This window comes from Ovis aries, chromosome 14, assembly GCF_016772045.2.
Source record: "Ovis aries strain OAR_USU_Benz2616 breed Rambouillet chromosome 14, ARS-UI_Ramb_v3.0, whole genome shotgun sequence".
Lineage (NCBI taxonomy): Eukaryota > Metazoa > Chordata > Mammalia > Artiodactyla > Bovidae > Ovis > Ovis aries.
The window spans coordinates 60,446,816-60,464,337 of NC_056067.1; the positions used below are offsets into that span (position 1 = coordinate 60,446,816).

The following is a 17,522-nucleotide window of genomic DNA, read 5'->3' on the forward strand; positions in this document are numbered from 1 at the left end:
AAGGTCCGTCTAGTCAAGGCTATGGTTTTTCCAGTAGTCATGTATGGATGTGAGAGTTGGACTGTGAAGAAGGCTGAGCGCCGAAGAATGGATGCTTTTGAACTGCGGTGTTGGAGAAGGCTCTTGAGGGTCCCTTGGACCGCAAGGAGATCCAACCAGTCCATTCTGAAGGAGATCAGCCCTGAGATTTCTTTGGAGGGAATGATGCTAAAGCTGAAACTCCAGTACTTTGGCCACCTCATGCATAGAGTTGAGTCATTGGAAAAGACTCTGATGCTGGGAGGGATTGGGGGCAGGAGGAGAAGGGGATGACAGAGGATGAGATGGTTGGATGGCATCACGGACTCGATGGACATGAGTCTGAGTGAACTCTGGAAGTTGGTGATGGACAGGGAGGCCGGGCGTGCTGCGATTCATGGGGTCGCAAAGAGTAGGACACGACTGAGCAACTGAACTGAACTGAACTGAGGCAATTTACTTAAATTGTAATCTATTTTTCTCTTTTCTTTGTTGTCTCTTTGGAAGCACTGTCACATGTGAACAACAAAGCAGTGTATAAAATATAACGTTTTCAGAAACATTAGAATTTATTTTCACCAAAATTATCAACCCTACACTATTTGTAAATATTTCTGTGTATTAACTGTAAATAAATATTTGTGTATTAACTCAAGTCCTAAAGGAATTGTCTGTCTTCATAGTTATAGGGTACCTACTATGTCCCGTCACTGTCTTATGTATGTGCATTTTTCATGTTCTAAAAGTCTCAAAACAACCTACTGATGTGGATTTGTTAGAGTAAGGCAGGGAAGGAATGTAAACTAAATGTTAAATCTGGGTCAAAAATGTGGACAGAAAAAATTACACTAAGGAAAAACTGTTGAAAAAACAAATAGGGTGGTGGGATTTGAAACAATATCACTGAAACATATATTGCCATATGTCAAACATAGCCAGTGGAAGTTTGATGTTTGAAGCAGGACACCCAGAGCCAGTGCTCTGTGAAGACCTGGACAGATAGGCTGGGGAGGGAGGTGGGTTCAGAAAGGAGGGGACACATGTATGCCTATGGCCAATTCGTGCTGATGGAAGGCAAAAACCATAAACCATCACAACATTGTAAAAAGAAGAAAATTGTAAAAATACATTTAAGAAGGAACAATGGAGCATCTTACTTAATTCTATAATGTGACATTAAGAGTTTAATATCCCCTGGACTTCTATTTATTACCTAATAAATAATTCCAAACATTGATGTTCCTAATGTTCTTAGGCTAGTGTAAAAGTCTCACAGGCAATAGACAGTAAATAGCAATTTATCCGTCTAGTAAAATAGATTAATAGTAATTTATACCATCTTCAACATGCTATAGAACAATAGAAAATATGTGCACAGCAGGAAGAGGAACATATAAACTCAAAGCACGAGTAAACAGTCAGTGTTTTGTTAAACAGTCTCACAATGTGTGTGTGTGTGTGTGTGTGTTTTTAATGTTTGACTACTGACATCTTTAGACTTTATTTGGTGCCATCTTCCTTCAGTGGTTGACTACAAAGTAACAAGAACTGAAATGCTAGGGACTGAATATATGAAATTTCTAGTTTAGTAAACAAACAAGTTCCCATCATATAGTGTGCCTTCTAAATTATTTCCAGGGCTTCCGTGGTGGCTCAGGGGTAAGGAATTCGTCTGCCAATGCGGTAGACAAGGGATTGATAATCCCTGGTCTGGGAAATTCCCATATGATGTAGAGCTCCTGACCCCATGAGCCACAGTTATTCAGCCAACAATAAAAATTTTTTTTCAGAATGCTCCAAGCTCCAAAAGACACGTCACTTTTACCCTTATTTCCAAAGGTTTTTATTTCATAATTTTTACATGTTTATTATTCCTACTTTCACTTCATGTAAATCAGGCACATCATTTTATTGGGGCACAAAAGATAACATTGGGAAATATATAGTGCACATATAAACGGGGGGTAGGTTTTACAGGGCCAGAATCTATAATTGCTCTGCTACGGACAAAGTGTGGAGAGAATAACTCAAGTGCATATTGTTAGTATACAGTCCCAAAATTGTCTATTTGATTTCACCATGCAAAGAACCTCTTAGAGATTCTTTCAACCTTGAGAGTCTTTGGGGCATTGCTAGTTTCTGTTAGGAAGTACTGAGGTGGATTAAAACTGTGTTGTTGGAAGAAACATGATCCATTCAGAGTTATGGATAAAATGATACAAATTTTATTGGAGCACAAGACTTATGATACATTCTGAATAAAACAGAGGCACATTGTAAATGGCAGCAGGTAATGATGAAGCAGATACATGCACATCCTGTTTCTGGTTCCTTTGATTAACATTTTTGAAGAAAACTGCTCTCTTCAATTTCCAAGTCTCCATTAATCATTTATACACAACAGCATTTGCTACCATTTCCCTGGTACTATTTCTCCGACACAATCAGTCCCCAGTAACCTGTCAACTCCCCTCCCATGAAAAGCCCAAGTCCCTCAATGTCCAGCCTGCTGTTTGCATGGTCAGATGGCAGAGCATTCAGTTCTTTAACCACGGTGACCTGTGTACAGAAGGGCACCCTGAACATGATGAGCATGCTGACTCATCTCATGGTTTTACATGGTTCTCTGTCCCTCGCTGATCCTAATTCACACACCATCGAATTTGATATCTCAGTGTCCCTGTTTTACCAGGATAGATAGATATAAATGAACCACACCTAATGAAGTCAGCCCCTTCATCTTACTCATTTCTTTGCAGAGACCATCATGAAAGTCTCTAAGAAAGCTATAAGAATTTAAAACTTTCAGGAAATAAAGAACAATAATGTGATGTTCTCAAGAAAATTCAACTAATTAAACACACACTGAAGATAATGGGCCATTTCCACACATGCGATTAAGCTTCAACATACTTAATTATTCTGCAGTAATATTGTAGCTTAGTGCTGGAGAACTGAAGATTTATTAATTCCTCAAGTGAATTCTCTCTTCTGTAATCTACTGTAAGAACTGTCACAAAAGATGGCCAAATTCATTACAATTGTAAGGATTCTCTCCAATATGAATTTGGGGGGGGACTCTTGAGGAAATATTGTTTTCTTAAACATGTTTCCAAATTTGGTATAGTGTACAGTTTCTGACACGCATGAATCACCTCATTATGCCCATGGTGTGAATAGTTCATGGAACAGACTACACAATATTCATTACCTGTCCAAGTTTGATCTCCAGATATATCCTGTCATGTTCCACAGTTTTGATCTTTGAGTTAAAGCTTCAGTGTGCACATGACTTTTGTGTGGTTTCTGGGAAAGACATATATTCTGAAGTCTAGTGTACTCTGAACCCTCCAGAAAGCCCTTGCCTGTGCATTTCTAAGACTCCTCTTCACTATGGAGTCTCGTCTAACACTTCAACTCAAGGTGAAAATTTTCCCACTCCCATTGCATTTGAGCATTGCTCCAGAATGTTCCCGAATTTGGAAGTTTGGTAAAATCCTTCCCACAACTATTACATTTATGTGGTTTAACTCCAGGATATGTACTCTTACACACCTAAAGAGTGAACAGTAACTGTGAAAACTTCCATAATGCATAAAGAATAAAACTGCCAAAGTGTAAAGTTCTGGTGAATCCTGAGTTTAAGGCAGTAACTAAAGGTTGTGCCATATTCTGTACACTGGTAAGGTTCTCTCTAGTATGGATCATCTGATGGCTAGTGCAATGTGAGCCCCAAGTAAAGATTTTACACACTCGTGCCACTTGTAAGCTTTCTCTCCAGAGTGACTTCTTTACTGAATCCTGACTTAGGGTTGTTGTCTAAAAGCCCTGACACACTCATTACATTGATATAGTTTCTATCCAGTGCGAATATTCTCAAGAAGCCTAAGGTGTAAACACACCTGACAAAAGCCTGGACACACTGACTGCATTCGGATGGTCTCTCCGGTCCATCACCTGATGTCTCTTGAGGCCTGAATGCCACCTGAAGGATTTGCCACACTCTTACATTTGTGTCTCTGCATTATGAATTCTCTGCTGATGGGAAAGGTGACACCTGTTATTGAAGACCTGGCCACACACATTATATTTACATCATTTCCTCCAATCTTAGGAGGGACGGACTGTGCTCTAAATGTACGGATTCTCACCAGTATGAATTTTCTCATGTTTTGTAAATAACTGAATGCCTTCCAAAAGACACCACATGCACTATATGGGTAAGATTTCCATTCAGAATTAATTACCTGATGGTTAATCACGTCTGAACACAGAACCAAGGCTTTGCGTGACCTACCACATTCGTCAGGTTTCCTCTAGTTCAACTTTTCTGAGGGTCAAAAACTTGATATACTTTATGACTGAAGGGTTTGTCATATAAATTCCATTTATGTGGTTTCCCTCCTGTATGAACTGCCCAATGGTCAGTTGAGGCTAAACATGCACTAGAAGCTTTACCGTATTTTTCATTTGTGTGGTTTCTATACAGTATGAATTCGTTGATTAATTATAAGGCCTGAACTCTGACTAAAGGCTTTGCTACACTCATTACATCTGCACTAAAATGTTTCTCACACTTGTTGTATTTGTAACATTTTTCTCTACTATGAATTATCTGATTTCTTAGATGGTCATTTCAAGCACTGCCCATATACATCACATCTCTATGCTGTCTCTCCTGTATGAACTGCATGATGGTGAGGCTAACTGTGCAGCAAAATGTTTGTCAAAATGGCTACATTTGTAAGGTTTCTCTCCAGTATGAATTCTCCAAGGAACTGCAAGGTTTGCATTTAAAGGCCTTGCCACTGAGATCACATTTATATGGTTTCTCTCCAGTATGAATTCTCTGATGAATTTCAAGCTGTGCGTTTCCAGTAAAGCATCAGCTACACACAACACATTTACACGGTTTCTCTCCAGTATGAATTCTCAAATGAAATGCAAGGTTTGCCGTTTGACTAAAAGGCCTTGCCACATAGATCATTATTTATATGGTTTCTCGCCAATGTTTCCAATGAACAGCAAAGACCTGCAACTGAAGACTTTGCCACATAAATTACCTTTCTACACTTTTCCTCCTGTATGAACTGCCTGATGGCAATTTAAGGATGACTGTGCACTAAAATGTTTGTCCTAATTGTTATATTTGTAAGGTTTCTCTCCAGTATGAATTCTCTGATGAATTACAAGAATTGGATTTCGACTAAAGGCCTGTCCACATACATCACATTTACATGGTTTCTCTCCAGTGTGAACTCTCTGATGAACTACAAGGCCTGAATTTCGACTAAAGGCCTTTCCACACATATCGCATTTATATGGTTTCTCTCCAGTATGAACTCTCTGATGAACTACAAGCCTTGCATTTACACTAAAGGCCTTGCCACATACATCACATTTCTACGGTTTCTCTCCAGTATGAACTCTCCAATGAATTCCAAGGTGTGACTTTTGAGTGTAGCCATGGCCACATACTTCTCATGTATACGGTTTCTCTCCAGTATGAACTCACCAATGATGTTGAAGGTGTGTATACTGTTTAAAGCAGTGGCCACATACATCACATTTATATGGCTTTTCTCCAGTATGATTTCTCTGATGAACTACAAGGGTTGATTTATCATTAAAAGCCTTACAACATATGTTACATTTATATGCTTTTCTTCCTGTATGGATTCTTTGATGTCTAGTGAGTTCTGAGTCCTGAAGAAAAGTTATGTTGCACTCATTACAACTGTAAGATTTTTTCTAGTGTGCTTCCTGCTCTAGCGCCAGTTCTGAGGGATGTATAACACCAACCTCATGTTTATGACAATTGCCTTTACGGACACTACGAGTTCTCTGAGGTGGTAAACCTGAGGCACTACTGTTGATATTCGCCACAACCTGACTACATTCAGAAACTGTCCCTTCAGATTCAAGTATCTGCAACTGATCCTGAAAGCTTGATCCATGCCTTTCAACAGGCTTATTTCCTGCATCACTTCTACTATCATGAGCTCTTCTACCAGTGAGATTTTTGTTATGGGATATAGAGGTTCCTCTGTCATTTCTTTCACATCTGTCCACACACACTCAAAGTCATGCATACTTTCTTGTATCTTTCTGAGGAAAAAATCTTCAATTTCATGGCTTTTGGCTCTTCCAAACATCACTCTTTGAAAAATTTCTTCTTTACCACTGTTTCCTTTTGCCTGTAATTTCTTGATCGTTTGTATTTGAGATACATCTACAAAATATAAAAACCCATATGCATTCTATCAATTACAATTCATAAATTGTTTCATGCTGAATACATGGTATTATACTAAACGACATATCCATGCTGAACAGAATTATGCATGTTCCCAATGATGATCTTAAAAATATTTGAAATGGTGAACAAATAGAACTCTTTAAAAATGAAAGAGCAATCACATGTAATTCAAATTAATTTTAGGGTAGCCTAGCTTCAAAGATACAGTCAGAACATATTAATTTTTTCCAAACTCATGTCAGTTCTCAAAGAAAAGGGTATTTTTGCACCATGATTTCTAAACTCATTCTACTTGGTAGTAAACACACTGCTGTCTCATAATTGAGGAGAAAATACAGCATATTGTACACACTTTATGCATGCTTATACATAAGTAAACGGTAGAGAACAGATAGGGCTACATAGGTGACTTGGTAGTAAAGAATTAGCCTGCAAATGCAGGAGACATAGGATAGGGAGCTTCAGTCCCTAGGTGGGGGAGATCCCCTGGAGGAGGTAATGGCACCCACTGAACTATTCTTGCCAGAAAAATATTCCATGGATAAGGAGCTTAGCAGGCTACTGTCCATGAGATCACAGAGTCAGACAGAACAATTGACTGAACAAGCATTCATTAACAGGCAATACACTGCAATGGTAAATAATCCCAAAGAAGCACTATAGCAAATAATGGAAAACATAAATAGCAGGTGACAACTGTTCAGGAAATTCCCTACAAAAATTGGGGGGGGGGGGGGGGGGGAAGAAAACTTTTCTGAATACCTCTTATAAATCTATCAGTAGATAGACATATAGGCATTTTATGACATTGACAAGTGGTTCATGTTGGTTACATTGTATAATACATAAGGACCATCATCTTTAAATAACAAAATATTAATAAATGAAACACTGTCTACTTAAAGAACAGTCATTTGGTACAGCAATTCCCTATTTATACAGTAACTTTAACTTATTCAGTTCATTGGTTCCAAGATACATGTCAAGGAACAAGCTTTGGGGCCTCCCTTCTGGCTCAGAGGTAAAGAATCCACCTGATAATTAACACAGGGCACAAGGGTTCCATCCCTCATCCGAGAAGTTCCCACATAACTTGGAGCAACTAAGCCTGTAGGCCACAACCCCGTTCCATGTTCGGGAGTCACAACTACTGTGCACAGGCATAGAGCCCCCACACGGTAACAAGAGAAGGCATTAGAAGAGACGTCCGTGCACTGCAAGTAGAGAGTAACCCTTGCCTGCCACAAGTAACGAAAAGCCCCTGAAGCAACAAAGACCCAGTGCAACCAAAAATAAAAACATTTTTAAAATGTAATGTATTGGTATGAAGAAAACCAATATTATTTGAAAACCTATTAACCAGAGTCAGAGACTACACTCATAAAAATGAAAAGTAAAATAAAAACATACAAGATGTAAAGGAGACAAAGAGATGTCACAATAAGCAAGACAGGAAGTAAATATATTCTTTAAGCAAAAGTAATCTTTGAGGCAAATTCCCTGGTGATTCAGTCTTTAGGACTACGCACATACCCTTGAGGGGGCACAGATTCCATCCAGGAATGGGGAACTAACATACAAGCTGCCACATGGGACAGAAAAAAAAAAAAAAAAAAGAAACTAACTTCTGACCTTTTCTGTAAAACAGGCAACATTCTATGCCACCTAACAGCACTAATTACCTCAGTTTTACAAATAAAGGTAGTGGATTCACAGGGTTCCTGTACACAACTCCATGGAATATGAAAGTAAATGAGGAAAAGCAGGACTGAAACCGAGACTTACAGATTCATCCATGCTCTGAACCACCAGGGCCCACTTGGGCAGAACAGAGGACAAAAAGTTACAATGAACTCCAGGAGTGTAAAAAGGAAACTTCAGATCAGACACAAGAACTGACCCGTGTAATTGTGTTACTCAGCCATCCCTCCTGGAAATCGTTTCCAAGATACTAACAAGATCTCAATTCAGGTTCTGTCTAAGAGAGGACCTCAATATCCACTGTCCTTACAGGTTTCCTGAGTTACAATCACAGAAGAGCCAAACCACATTCCTGTTACACACACCCCTGAAGGTTGTGGTAAAATTAGTAACAACAAGAAGAGCTGAGGGTTCTGAACAGGAAGACAGGCTGAAGGCAGCTCTGTGTAGGATCTGAGACACCAAATGCACTCGAAGAGCTGCCAGTCTTTCTCTTCTTCCAGTGACGTCTCGCAGGTGCAACAAATAGGAAGAGAACCAGGCTGGGTCCAAAATAATCTCTGGAGGTGTCAGCGCTGTTCTACACGGACCAAAAAGCAGGCTTCTGATGGAATCCAGCACAGAAGGGGGACAAAGAGGAAATAGAGCCCTTTGAAACACCTCATCACATGCTTCCCATAGTCAAGCAAAAACATTGACAGGAGTCAAATGACAGATTGTTACAGATCATATAAAGACTTTGCCTTTGGGGACCTCTTTCCCTGGAGGTCCACTTTGCATAGAAAAAATTTCTCTCTTTTTTTTTCCTAATTAAATCATTTTCTTCATTGAGAAACAGTCACCTGTAAGTCAGACCTACTTTCTTTCTCCCTAATAAAACGTAATTTTCTGGGAGGAGACTGATGGGCTCCATGTTAAATGTCTTGAATGTGTCATCTTCCCCTTTGCATTCCCTGAGATAAGAAATACGTGGGCTCCAGTTGAGGAATTTACACCCAACAAAAACAGGGTAAATACATAGTCATTCTCTAATCTCAGGGAATAATTATGGCAAGGACAAAGAAAGGAAAAAACCCTGTTTGATAAGGGAGACACTACACATGCCCAGAAAGGCTGCTTGGAGTCAAAACTCACAGGATAATCCCAGGCCATAATGAGTCTTGCTCCTCCCAGAAGGCTTCCCTTCAAGATCCAACTTGGCTAAGGTGTGGGTGCACACTCCAGGGAGGGTCCTGAGACAAATTAGCCAGGGCGAATAAACAAGGTGATTGGCCTGAGGGAAGATGAGGACCTGGAAAACTGCCCCTTTGTAAAGAATTTACACTTCCCAAAGGCGTCTCTCTCTCTCTGAGGTTGCCCATATGCCTTGCCGCATGTACTTTTCCTTTCAATAAACTTTTTCCGTTACTGTTCATCTTCTGCCTCATCAACTAAATTTGATGGACACAGATGGACAGACAGAGACCATAGTTTTCTGCCTGAGATTTAAAATGTCTCTTTGACCTTTTTCTTTCCCCTTGGTTTGAAATTCTAATTTGCCCAAGGTTGAGGCCTCAGGCAAAGAGGTTTGTAAAGGTTGCATGCTGTGCTAAGCAGCTTCAGTTACGCCCTACTATCTGCGATCCCATGGACTGTATCCTGCCAGACTCCTCTTTCCAATGGACTCTCCAGGCAAGAACACTCTGGTGGGTTCCTATTCCCACCTCCAGGGGATCTTCCTAACCCAGGGATCAAACCCACCTTTGCCACACTTGCAGGCAGGTTGCGTACCATTAGAGTCATCTGGGATACCCTGGTAAAGGTTAACTTCAAGCTTTTTTCTAGGCTAGCTGTCTCAACGAGTTAGTTGCTTTTAACTCCATATGCAAAAAGAACCAGTTGTGGACTTTAAGAAAGAAAAAAAAATCATTTTAAACAGTTTTCTCCAGAGTCTAGAGAATATCACAGCTATCCTATGTCAAAAAAGTTACCTTTTCTTTCTATAGTCATAGTTTTGTAGCTAAAATACAGATCAAATAGTGCTCAAATTGACTGTGAAAACAAGGGCAGATGGGCTGATAAAAATCTTGGATCGTCCCTCTGGGGAAATGGGGGTCTTGGACTGTTCAGAAGAATCTGAAGGGGTAAAGAAACTTCCTAGAGCGGGGGGCAACAGTGGGGGAAGCTGGGCTCATCCTCCCCACGAGAGACAGGGGAAGTTAGAAAGGGACCAGCTGATGGAGAGGGAGACAGAGGGGTTGGGAGGGGTGAAAGGCCACAACAGGACAGAGAATGGCGAGAGAAAGGGCAGTAGGAGACATTACTGGAGCTGTGGGCCGGCTCAATAGAGAGCTGACTTAAAAGAGTGAGGATTTGATCAGCCAGTATACAATTTTGACACTAATATGGACAAACATCCTCACTAATCACATAATTATTTTCCAGTAACTTCTCTAAGACAGTTTTAAGTTCGCTTTATGTACCTCACAATAGGAGAGAGAAGGATCCAGCCTCTCATCCAGAAGGGCAGATTCTTATCCTTTCTTAAGGGGTAAGAGTCACGAACATTCAGTAATTTCTAAGAGTTCAGCCCTGTTTAATTTATGGTTCCACTTCTCACACATCCAGAGAAGATGTCCCATGTATTAGCTAATGAGTAACAAGGTAAATTTTCCCATCTGGAAATAAAAATGTCATAAACCTTAATCTCTTGCTTTTTAAAGAGTGGTGTTTTGTCTCACAAATTCTGCTCACAGCGCCAATTAATGCCTTGCCAAAAGTTTTCACTTTCATCTCAGGTTCCAAGGATTTGTTAAGAAAATAAGCCACTCATTCTATACAAATAAATATTCCAATATTTATTAGAAAATTATCCAGCTGACTTTCAATATACGAATCTAACCAGTCCATCCTAAAGGAGATCAGTCCTGGGTGTTCACTGGAAGGACGGATGCTGAAGCTGAAGCTCCAGTACTTTGGTCACCTGATGTGAAGAGCTGACTCATTTGAAAGGACCCTGATGCTGGGAAAGATTGAGGGCAGGAGGAGAAGGCGAGCACAGAGGATGAGATGGTTGGATGGGATCACCAACTCAACGGACATGGGGTAAACTCCGGGTAAACTCCAGAAGTTGGTGATGGACTGGGAGGCCTGGCATGCTACAGTTCATGGTGTTGCAAAGAGTCGGACATGACTGAGCGACTGAACTGAACTGAAAAGACAAGGAAATGGAAACAGCAGAGGATACATCACCAAATTGGCTTCTGATCAACATCCAGACTGGAACAGCCCTGGGAAGTCCCAGGACGCAGCGTATCTGGAGTTCCAACTGGGAAAAGGTCCCAGGCATCCTGTCCACTCCATGGGTGAGGTTTTAACATTGCGTTTCGGGGTTCCTGCTTATCATCCCAGGATGCAGACTGATATCATCAATCTGTGAGCAAACAGCAGCTCTGGTTTCATCTTAATGCTGCTTGTTTTGTCTTATGAAACTTGGATGTTCCTAAGCCTGGGGCTGGGTTGGTCAGAGCCTCTTTGAACAATCTCAAGGGTGAACAATCTCAAGATTTGTGTGCCAACTCTTCTATGGTGCTGCAAGCCTTGCACTCACAGCAGGCAGTCAGAGTACTCACAGTCAGGGTGTGTCCAGGCAGGTTGGGGGCAAGCACAGAGGAATGCACTGCTTTGTCTTGAAGCCTAAACAGGACTATTTCTTTAATTTCCCTAACACCCCGGTGGCCTCATGGTAAAAAGTTAGCTTGTCGATGCAGGAGACATGGGTTCGATCCTTGTCCTGGGAAGATCTCACATGCCAGTGAGCAACTAAGCTAAAGGACAGATATTGAGCCTGACAGATATTGAAACTACTGAAGCGCGTGTGCCTAGAGCTGGTGCCCCACAACAAAAGAAGCCACCACAAAGAGAAGCCATGCACCCTGCAAGCAGGGAGTAGCCCCCACTTGTCACAAACAGAGAAATGGCCATACAGGAAATAGACCCAGTACAGCCAAAACGAAACAAAACAAAAGGCCTTGCCTTCGTCTCTGTGGGCGCTACAGCACCACTGGAGGGTGATGTACGTTTCACAGGTCAAAGAACAGAGTAGGAACTTGAGGAGAAGAAAAATCTCCTGTGAGAGTTCACAAACACTAAATATCTGTTTTCTCACAGAACTCTTGCACCTCGAGAGCTTCCCAAACACGATAAATGGCGTGGCTTCCTCTCTGTCCCAGCTGACCTGGGATCACAGTGTTGATCCTTTCCCACTCATCTGATTTTCTGCTATTAGCACCTCATTGTCTACAATCCAGGGATCTTTCTTGGCTACAAAAATAGAGTTATAATTCAGGTCACTATCAGAAATTCCTGCTTAGAAGAAATGTCACAGTTGGCTTCTTCCAGACTCCAAACGTTCTTTTTTTTTAATAAATGCATTTGGTATCTTTAATAATTTTGTTTATTCATTTACTTTGGCTGGAGTGAGTGATCCTTGCTGCTTGGACTTTTCCCCAAGTTGGACAAGTAGGGGTTACTCTCCAGTTGTAGTGTTTGGGCTTCTCATTTGCTTTGCCTTCTCCTGGGTGCACGGGCTTCAGTAGTTGTCCCATGTGGGCTCAGTAATTGCAGCTTCCAGGCTCTAGAATGCTGCTTTAGTAGTTCTGGCCCACGGGCTTAGCTGCTCTGTGACATGTGGGATCTTTCAGACCAGGCATCGAAGCTGTGTCTCCTGCATTGGCAGGTGGAAAATCCCAGCTCTTTTGTCAGTCAAGAAGTGAGGCCATTATGACGGACAGAAAAATATTTCACAAATTACTTTACTATTTGCCTCCTTCTGAATGCACAGGGAACAGTATACTATACAGTATAGTATATATCATGTATCTAGTTCCTTTCCAAGATTTACTGAACCAAGAACACAGGGGTATAACACAGGCAACTGGATATTTCAAAGTTTGAAATCAGTTTTATAAATACTCAAGCTCTGGAAAAACTCCTTGTGTATTACACAGTAGGCAGGTCACCAAAAGAAAAGACAGATTTAACCTCCTGATGCCAATCACGAAATCTTACATGTCTGAGTGAACAAGGTTTTCAGCTCAGACAAGAAAAACAGGGCTCCCAAGAGACAGCGAGGGGAAATGCAGAGATACCCCAAAGTAGATCTCTACTTCAGAGGGAAGTGATCCTCACCCACAGACAGCAGGTTCCTGAGGGTCTCCACAATCATGTCCTTGTACAAGGTCCGCTGGGCAGGGTCCAGGCATTCCCACTTCTCAGGAGTGAAATCTAGGAACACATCCTTGAAGGTCGACTGTGCCTGAAATGAAAACACATTTCACCAATGGGCCCTGAGGAGGGTTCTTATTTTCACAGAAAAGGAGAAGACGTGAGACAGGTAAGGTCAATTCAGCTCAAGTAATATTCTGATACATCCATGCAAATCTATATGGAGCAAATTGTTGCTCTCTAATTTAATCTCCTGTTTTTTCATAAGATGATGATATCCTCCAATCAACATGAAGTCATCATGGGTATGGACAAGGCAGGAAAAATATACAAATTCCAATCAACAGTGGGTCGTTGATGCAGAAGTGTTATGTTCTACACACTGAGTGACATTCACTATCTAGCTGAGTTTCAGCAAGACTGCTGTCTTCAGAGAGGACAAAGTCCACAGTGGCTTTAAAAGAACACAGACTGTGATGAGGATGGCGTCATCACACTGATGAGAGGTGTCTCAACACTTCATACACACTAATATTACTCTAAAAGACTTTACCCATATGAATTTGTCATCAACACAACAGCAACAGTAGAGAAAGATCTGTGTCCATCTTACTGGGGAGAAAGCTCTGTCACTCTAATAAACAGCTCCCATCAAACAGCTAAGAAATGAGGCAACAGCACCGGAGCTCAGGTGGTTGGGAGAGACAACTGAACCTAAGGAGTCAAAGAGTTAAGTAACAGTATAAAAGACCATCCCCAGAGAGTTCCCTGAGAATACCTGAAACGAGTTCAAGGGAGCTGAAGTGCAATGGAACAGCATAATAGTCACTGTACAGGGTCACCCCCTCTACCCCTCAACCCACACAATGTCAATAATCTGACTACTATTTACATTATTCATGTGATGAGGTAGAAACGGTTAAAGGCCATGGAATACACACTTAAGATACAACTGCAACTGCTCTAAGCATAAACCATATTTATGAGATGGTTTTGTACTAAAATCATGGAGTTACATATCCATGCACTCATGCATGCACATGGAAACACAATTGACTGAAACAAGAAGAGTTGTCTTTATTTTTTTTTCTTTCATTCAATCAAAATTTAGTGAGCATCAGTTCTGTGTCCTGAACTGGGAGTACAGCAGTGAACATGACGGAGCTTACCATCGAGCAGCCAGCCGGCCAATCACATCCATAATTTTAACATCACTATTGTTATATGTGCTCTAAAACAGGCCTGGTGCTAAGAGAAGATTCAACAGAAAGTCTTGACCTACATGGAGAAGTCAGACAAGGTCTCTGTGAGGAAGAAACACTTAGGATTGGCAAGGTGGGAAATGGAAGAGTTTTGTAAGCAGAGAGAAGAGCCTGAGTGCCGGCTCTGAGGCAGGAAGATATTTAGTGAACAGAAAGTCAGCCAGTGTGACTGGGATACAGGGAACATAGAGGGGTGATGCCAGGTAGAGGCTGATTTCTGCAAGGCCTCTAAATTGAGGATGTTATTTCAAAAGCAACTGGACATGACTTAAGAATCTGCAGGAGGAAAGTTAGAGGTTTAGGTATGTTTTTCAGCACTCACTCTGCTATGCGAGGAGGTTGGTGTTCAGTTGGCTCAGTCATGTCAGACTCTTTGGGACTCCATGGACTGTACCCTGCCAGGCTCCTCTGTCCATGGGATTCTCCAGGCAAGAAAACTGGAGTGGTCGGCCATTCCCTTCTCCTATATTTTGGCATCTTTGGGACATTAAAAGTGAATCAAATGTAAGTTTGATTCAGTAAGTTTGTTAACATTCTATTTCCTTTTTACAGCGTATTTGGTTTGTTTATGCTGGGCCTTCGTTGCTGTGATCCCGCTCTCTCTACTTGTGGCTGCAGTGCATGGAGTTGTGTCTGCAGTGCCCAGGCTTCTCATTGCAGTGGCTTCTCTTGTTTCGGAAGACAAGCTCAAGCATGCGGGCTTCAGTAGTTAAGGATTGCGGGCTTCAGTAGTTAAGGATTCCGGGCTCCAGAGCACCGTCACAGCAGTTGTTGGGCATGGGCTTAGTTGCTCTGCGGCATCTTCCAGGCATTGGGATGGAACCCATGTCCCCTACATTGGCAGACACATTGCTATCCACTGTATCACCACGGAAGTCCTCAACATTATCTTATATCATTAAAAATATTAAAAGTACAAGCAGAAAATAATACACAAAATACTTTAATGCCAATCTGTATAAAATACCTGTATTTAAAAATAATATGAGGGTTCCCCCGGTGGCTCAGTGGTAAAGAGTCCACTGACCAATGTAAGAAACACAGGTTGTTGCCTGGTCCGGTATGATCCCACATGCTGAGGGGCAATCAACCCTGTGAGCCTCAATTTCTAAGCCAGAGCTCCAGATCCCAGGAGGTGAAACTACTGAAGCCAGTGCACTCTAGACCCTGGGCTGCAAGACAAGAGAAGCCGCAGCAATGAGAAGCCCCCACACTGCACTAGAGAGTGGCCAACACTCATCAGAATTAGATAAAAGCCATTACAGAAATGAAGAGTCACTATAGCAAATAAATATATTTTTAAAATAAAAATGTGATTTTATTCTTAATTTTAGGTATACAGTTATTAACAAAACTCAGAGTTTACTATTTTATTCCAATAATAAAACATTAAATCAAGATTACTAAAGTTGGGAAATTCCCTGGTGGTCCAGTGGTTAAGATCCCACACTTCCACTGAAGGGTTTCAAGTTGAACCACTATTCAGGGAACTAAACCCTGCAAGCTGCACTGTGCAGCCAAAATAGAAAGAAAAAAAAAATAGCAAACTATATTTCATAGTTTAAATGAGATGATGTAATGAAACACTCTCCAGCCCTGAGGTCTTTTTTTGATCTTTCCATTCGATTCCGAAACACTACCATTTTCAAGGAGGTCCTCATTTAGTTTTAAATGTACTATAAAAAGTGAGAACTAATTTCTCCTGGTTAGTTCCTTCTTCCAGATTTTACCACATACTCTGCATATGAACCTCTGACTCCAGGTGCAGCTTCTTTACCCTGGTTGACAGAGAGCAGACAGCGCATCCACATGGGCCTTAAGGAACCGCTGCTGCCCAACAGCACTGAGACCCCATCTCCAACCTGTGGGTGAGAAGCCCTGTCGAGGACGGTGCCCAAGGGAGCCTCCTCACAATGGCCAGGTTACCGGGTCATGGGGAGACGAGATCTAAGTGGAGATGACAGACCCTGAGGGAAGGCCCTGGGTGAGTGTGCATGTACAGGAGTCAGACAGGATACGCCAAGTCAGATAGGATTAGAGAGTCCAGAGAAGGGCAATTCAGGAAGGACAAACTGAGAATCCACTGAGAATATGACCTTACCTGAGAAAGAGCCATGCCTGACTCCTTTTCTTTCATCTTCCTTCTCTTCTGGGCTTCCTGAGGGAACACAAGTTTTCAGAGGTCTATCATGAGAGTGGAAAACATGCTGTTTAATGCTTAGGGTCGACACATCCCCTTCCTGAGCCCCAACCACACACGCAGGGAAGCCCTCACCATCACGGACTTGATGGACAGGAGTTTGTGCAAGTTCCGGAGACGGTGAAGGGCAGGAAACTCTGCCAGCTGCAGTCCATAGGGTTGCCAAGAGTCTGACAGGACTGAGCGACTTAACAACGACCCACTCCAGTATTCTTGCCTGGGAAATCCCATGGACACAGGAGCCTGGTGGGCTACAGTCCCTGGGGATCTCAAAGAGATCTGAGCACTGCGACCATTTTATTTATTTCTCCATTATTTCTTTGATTCTAGTGCTCATACAAGTAATCACCATCACTGAAAATAATCTCCTAAAATGAAGAGTCTTTGTAGTCAATTTACTACCATGCTCATATAAAACAGAAAATGACAGTAATATGCCTCCCCAACACTTGAGAAAGAACTTCAGCTCAAGCACCAGTCCCAAAGCTGAAATTCTAAACTAGTTCCTGAACACGTGATTTGATACTTATAAAATTACCAAGTGCCACGTCAAAATTAAAATGACCCTTCCTTACAAATTACTACATATTTCATGCACTGTATGTGTTACCTCAGGATCTTACATAGAGAGGAAATCAGACCCTGGGCCTCTCACAGCAATGACAGAATTTACTTGGGCTAGAGGAAGGGGTAGGGGAATAGGGTGATGTGAAGTGACTGGAGACCACGGATAGGGAGGAGAGGGGACCCCACAGGCACAGCTTAACAACAAAAACAAAAACAAGTACCTGACATTTCCAATGGTGGACCACACCTACCAAGTCTCAGCATTGGGAATTGGCTGTAGAAATACTTACGTTGAAGCAAGGACGCAAGA

The 17,522-nt window shown here is 41.7% G+C and overlaps 1 protein-coding gene across 1 annotated transcript in view; it reads right to left on the minus strand.

Moving 5' to 3' along the window:
* Nucleotides 1-2,220: 2,220 nt before the first annotated feature.
* Nucleotides 2,221-17,522, minus strand: part of LOC132657140 (zinc finger protein 677-like) — a 31,857-nt gene continuing 16,555 nt past the window's right edge. The window contains exons 4-6 of the mRNA XM_042231200.2: nt 16,547-16,603; nt 13,148-13,274; nt 2,221-6,250 (exon numbers count right to left, since the gene is read on the minus strand). Of these exons, the coding sequence (XP_042087134.1) occupies nt 5,787-6,250; nt 13,148-13,274; nt 16,547-16,582 (627 nt within the window). The 5' untranslated portion in view covers nt 16,583-16,603 and the 3' untranslated portion in view covers nt 2,221-5,786. The remainder of the gene's footprint in view (nt 6,251-13,147; nt 13,275-16,546; nt 16,604-17,522) is intronic.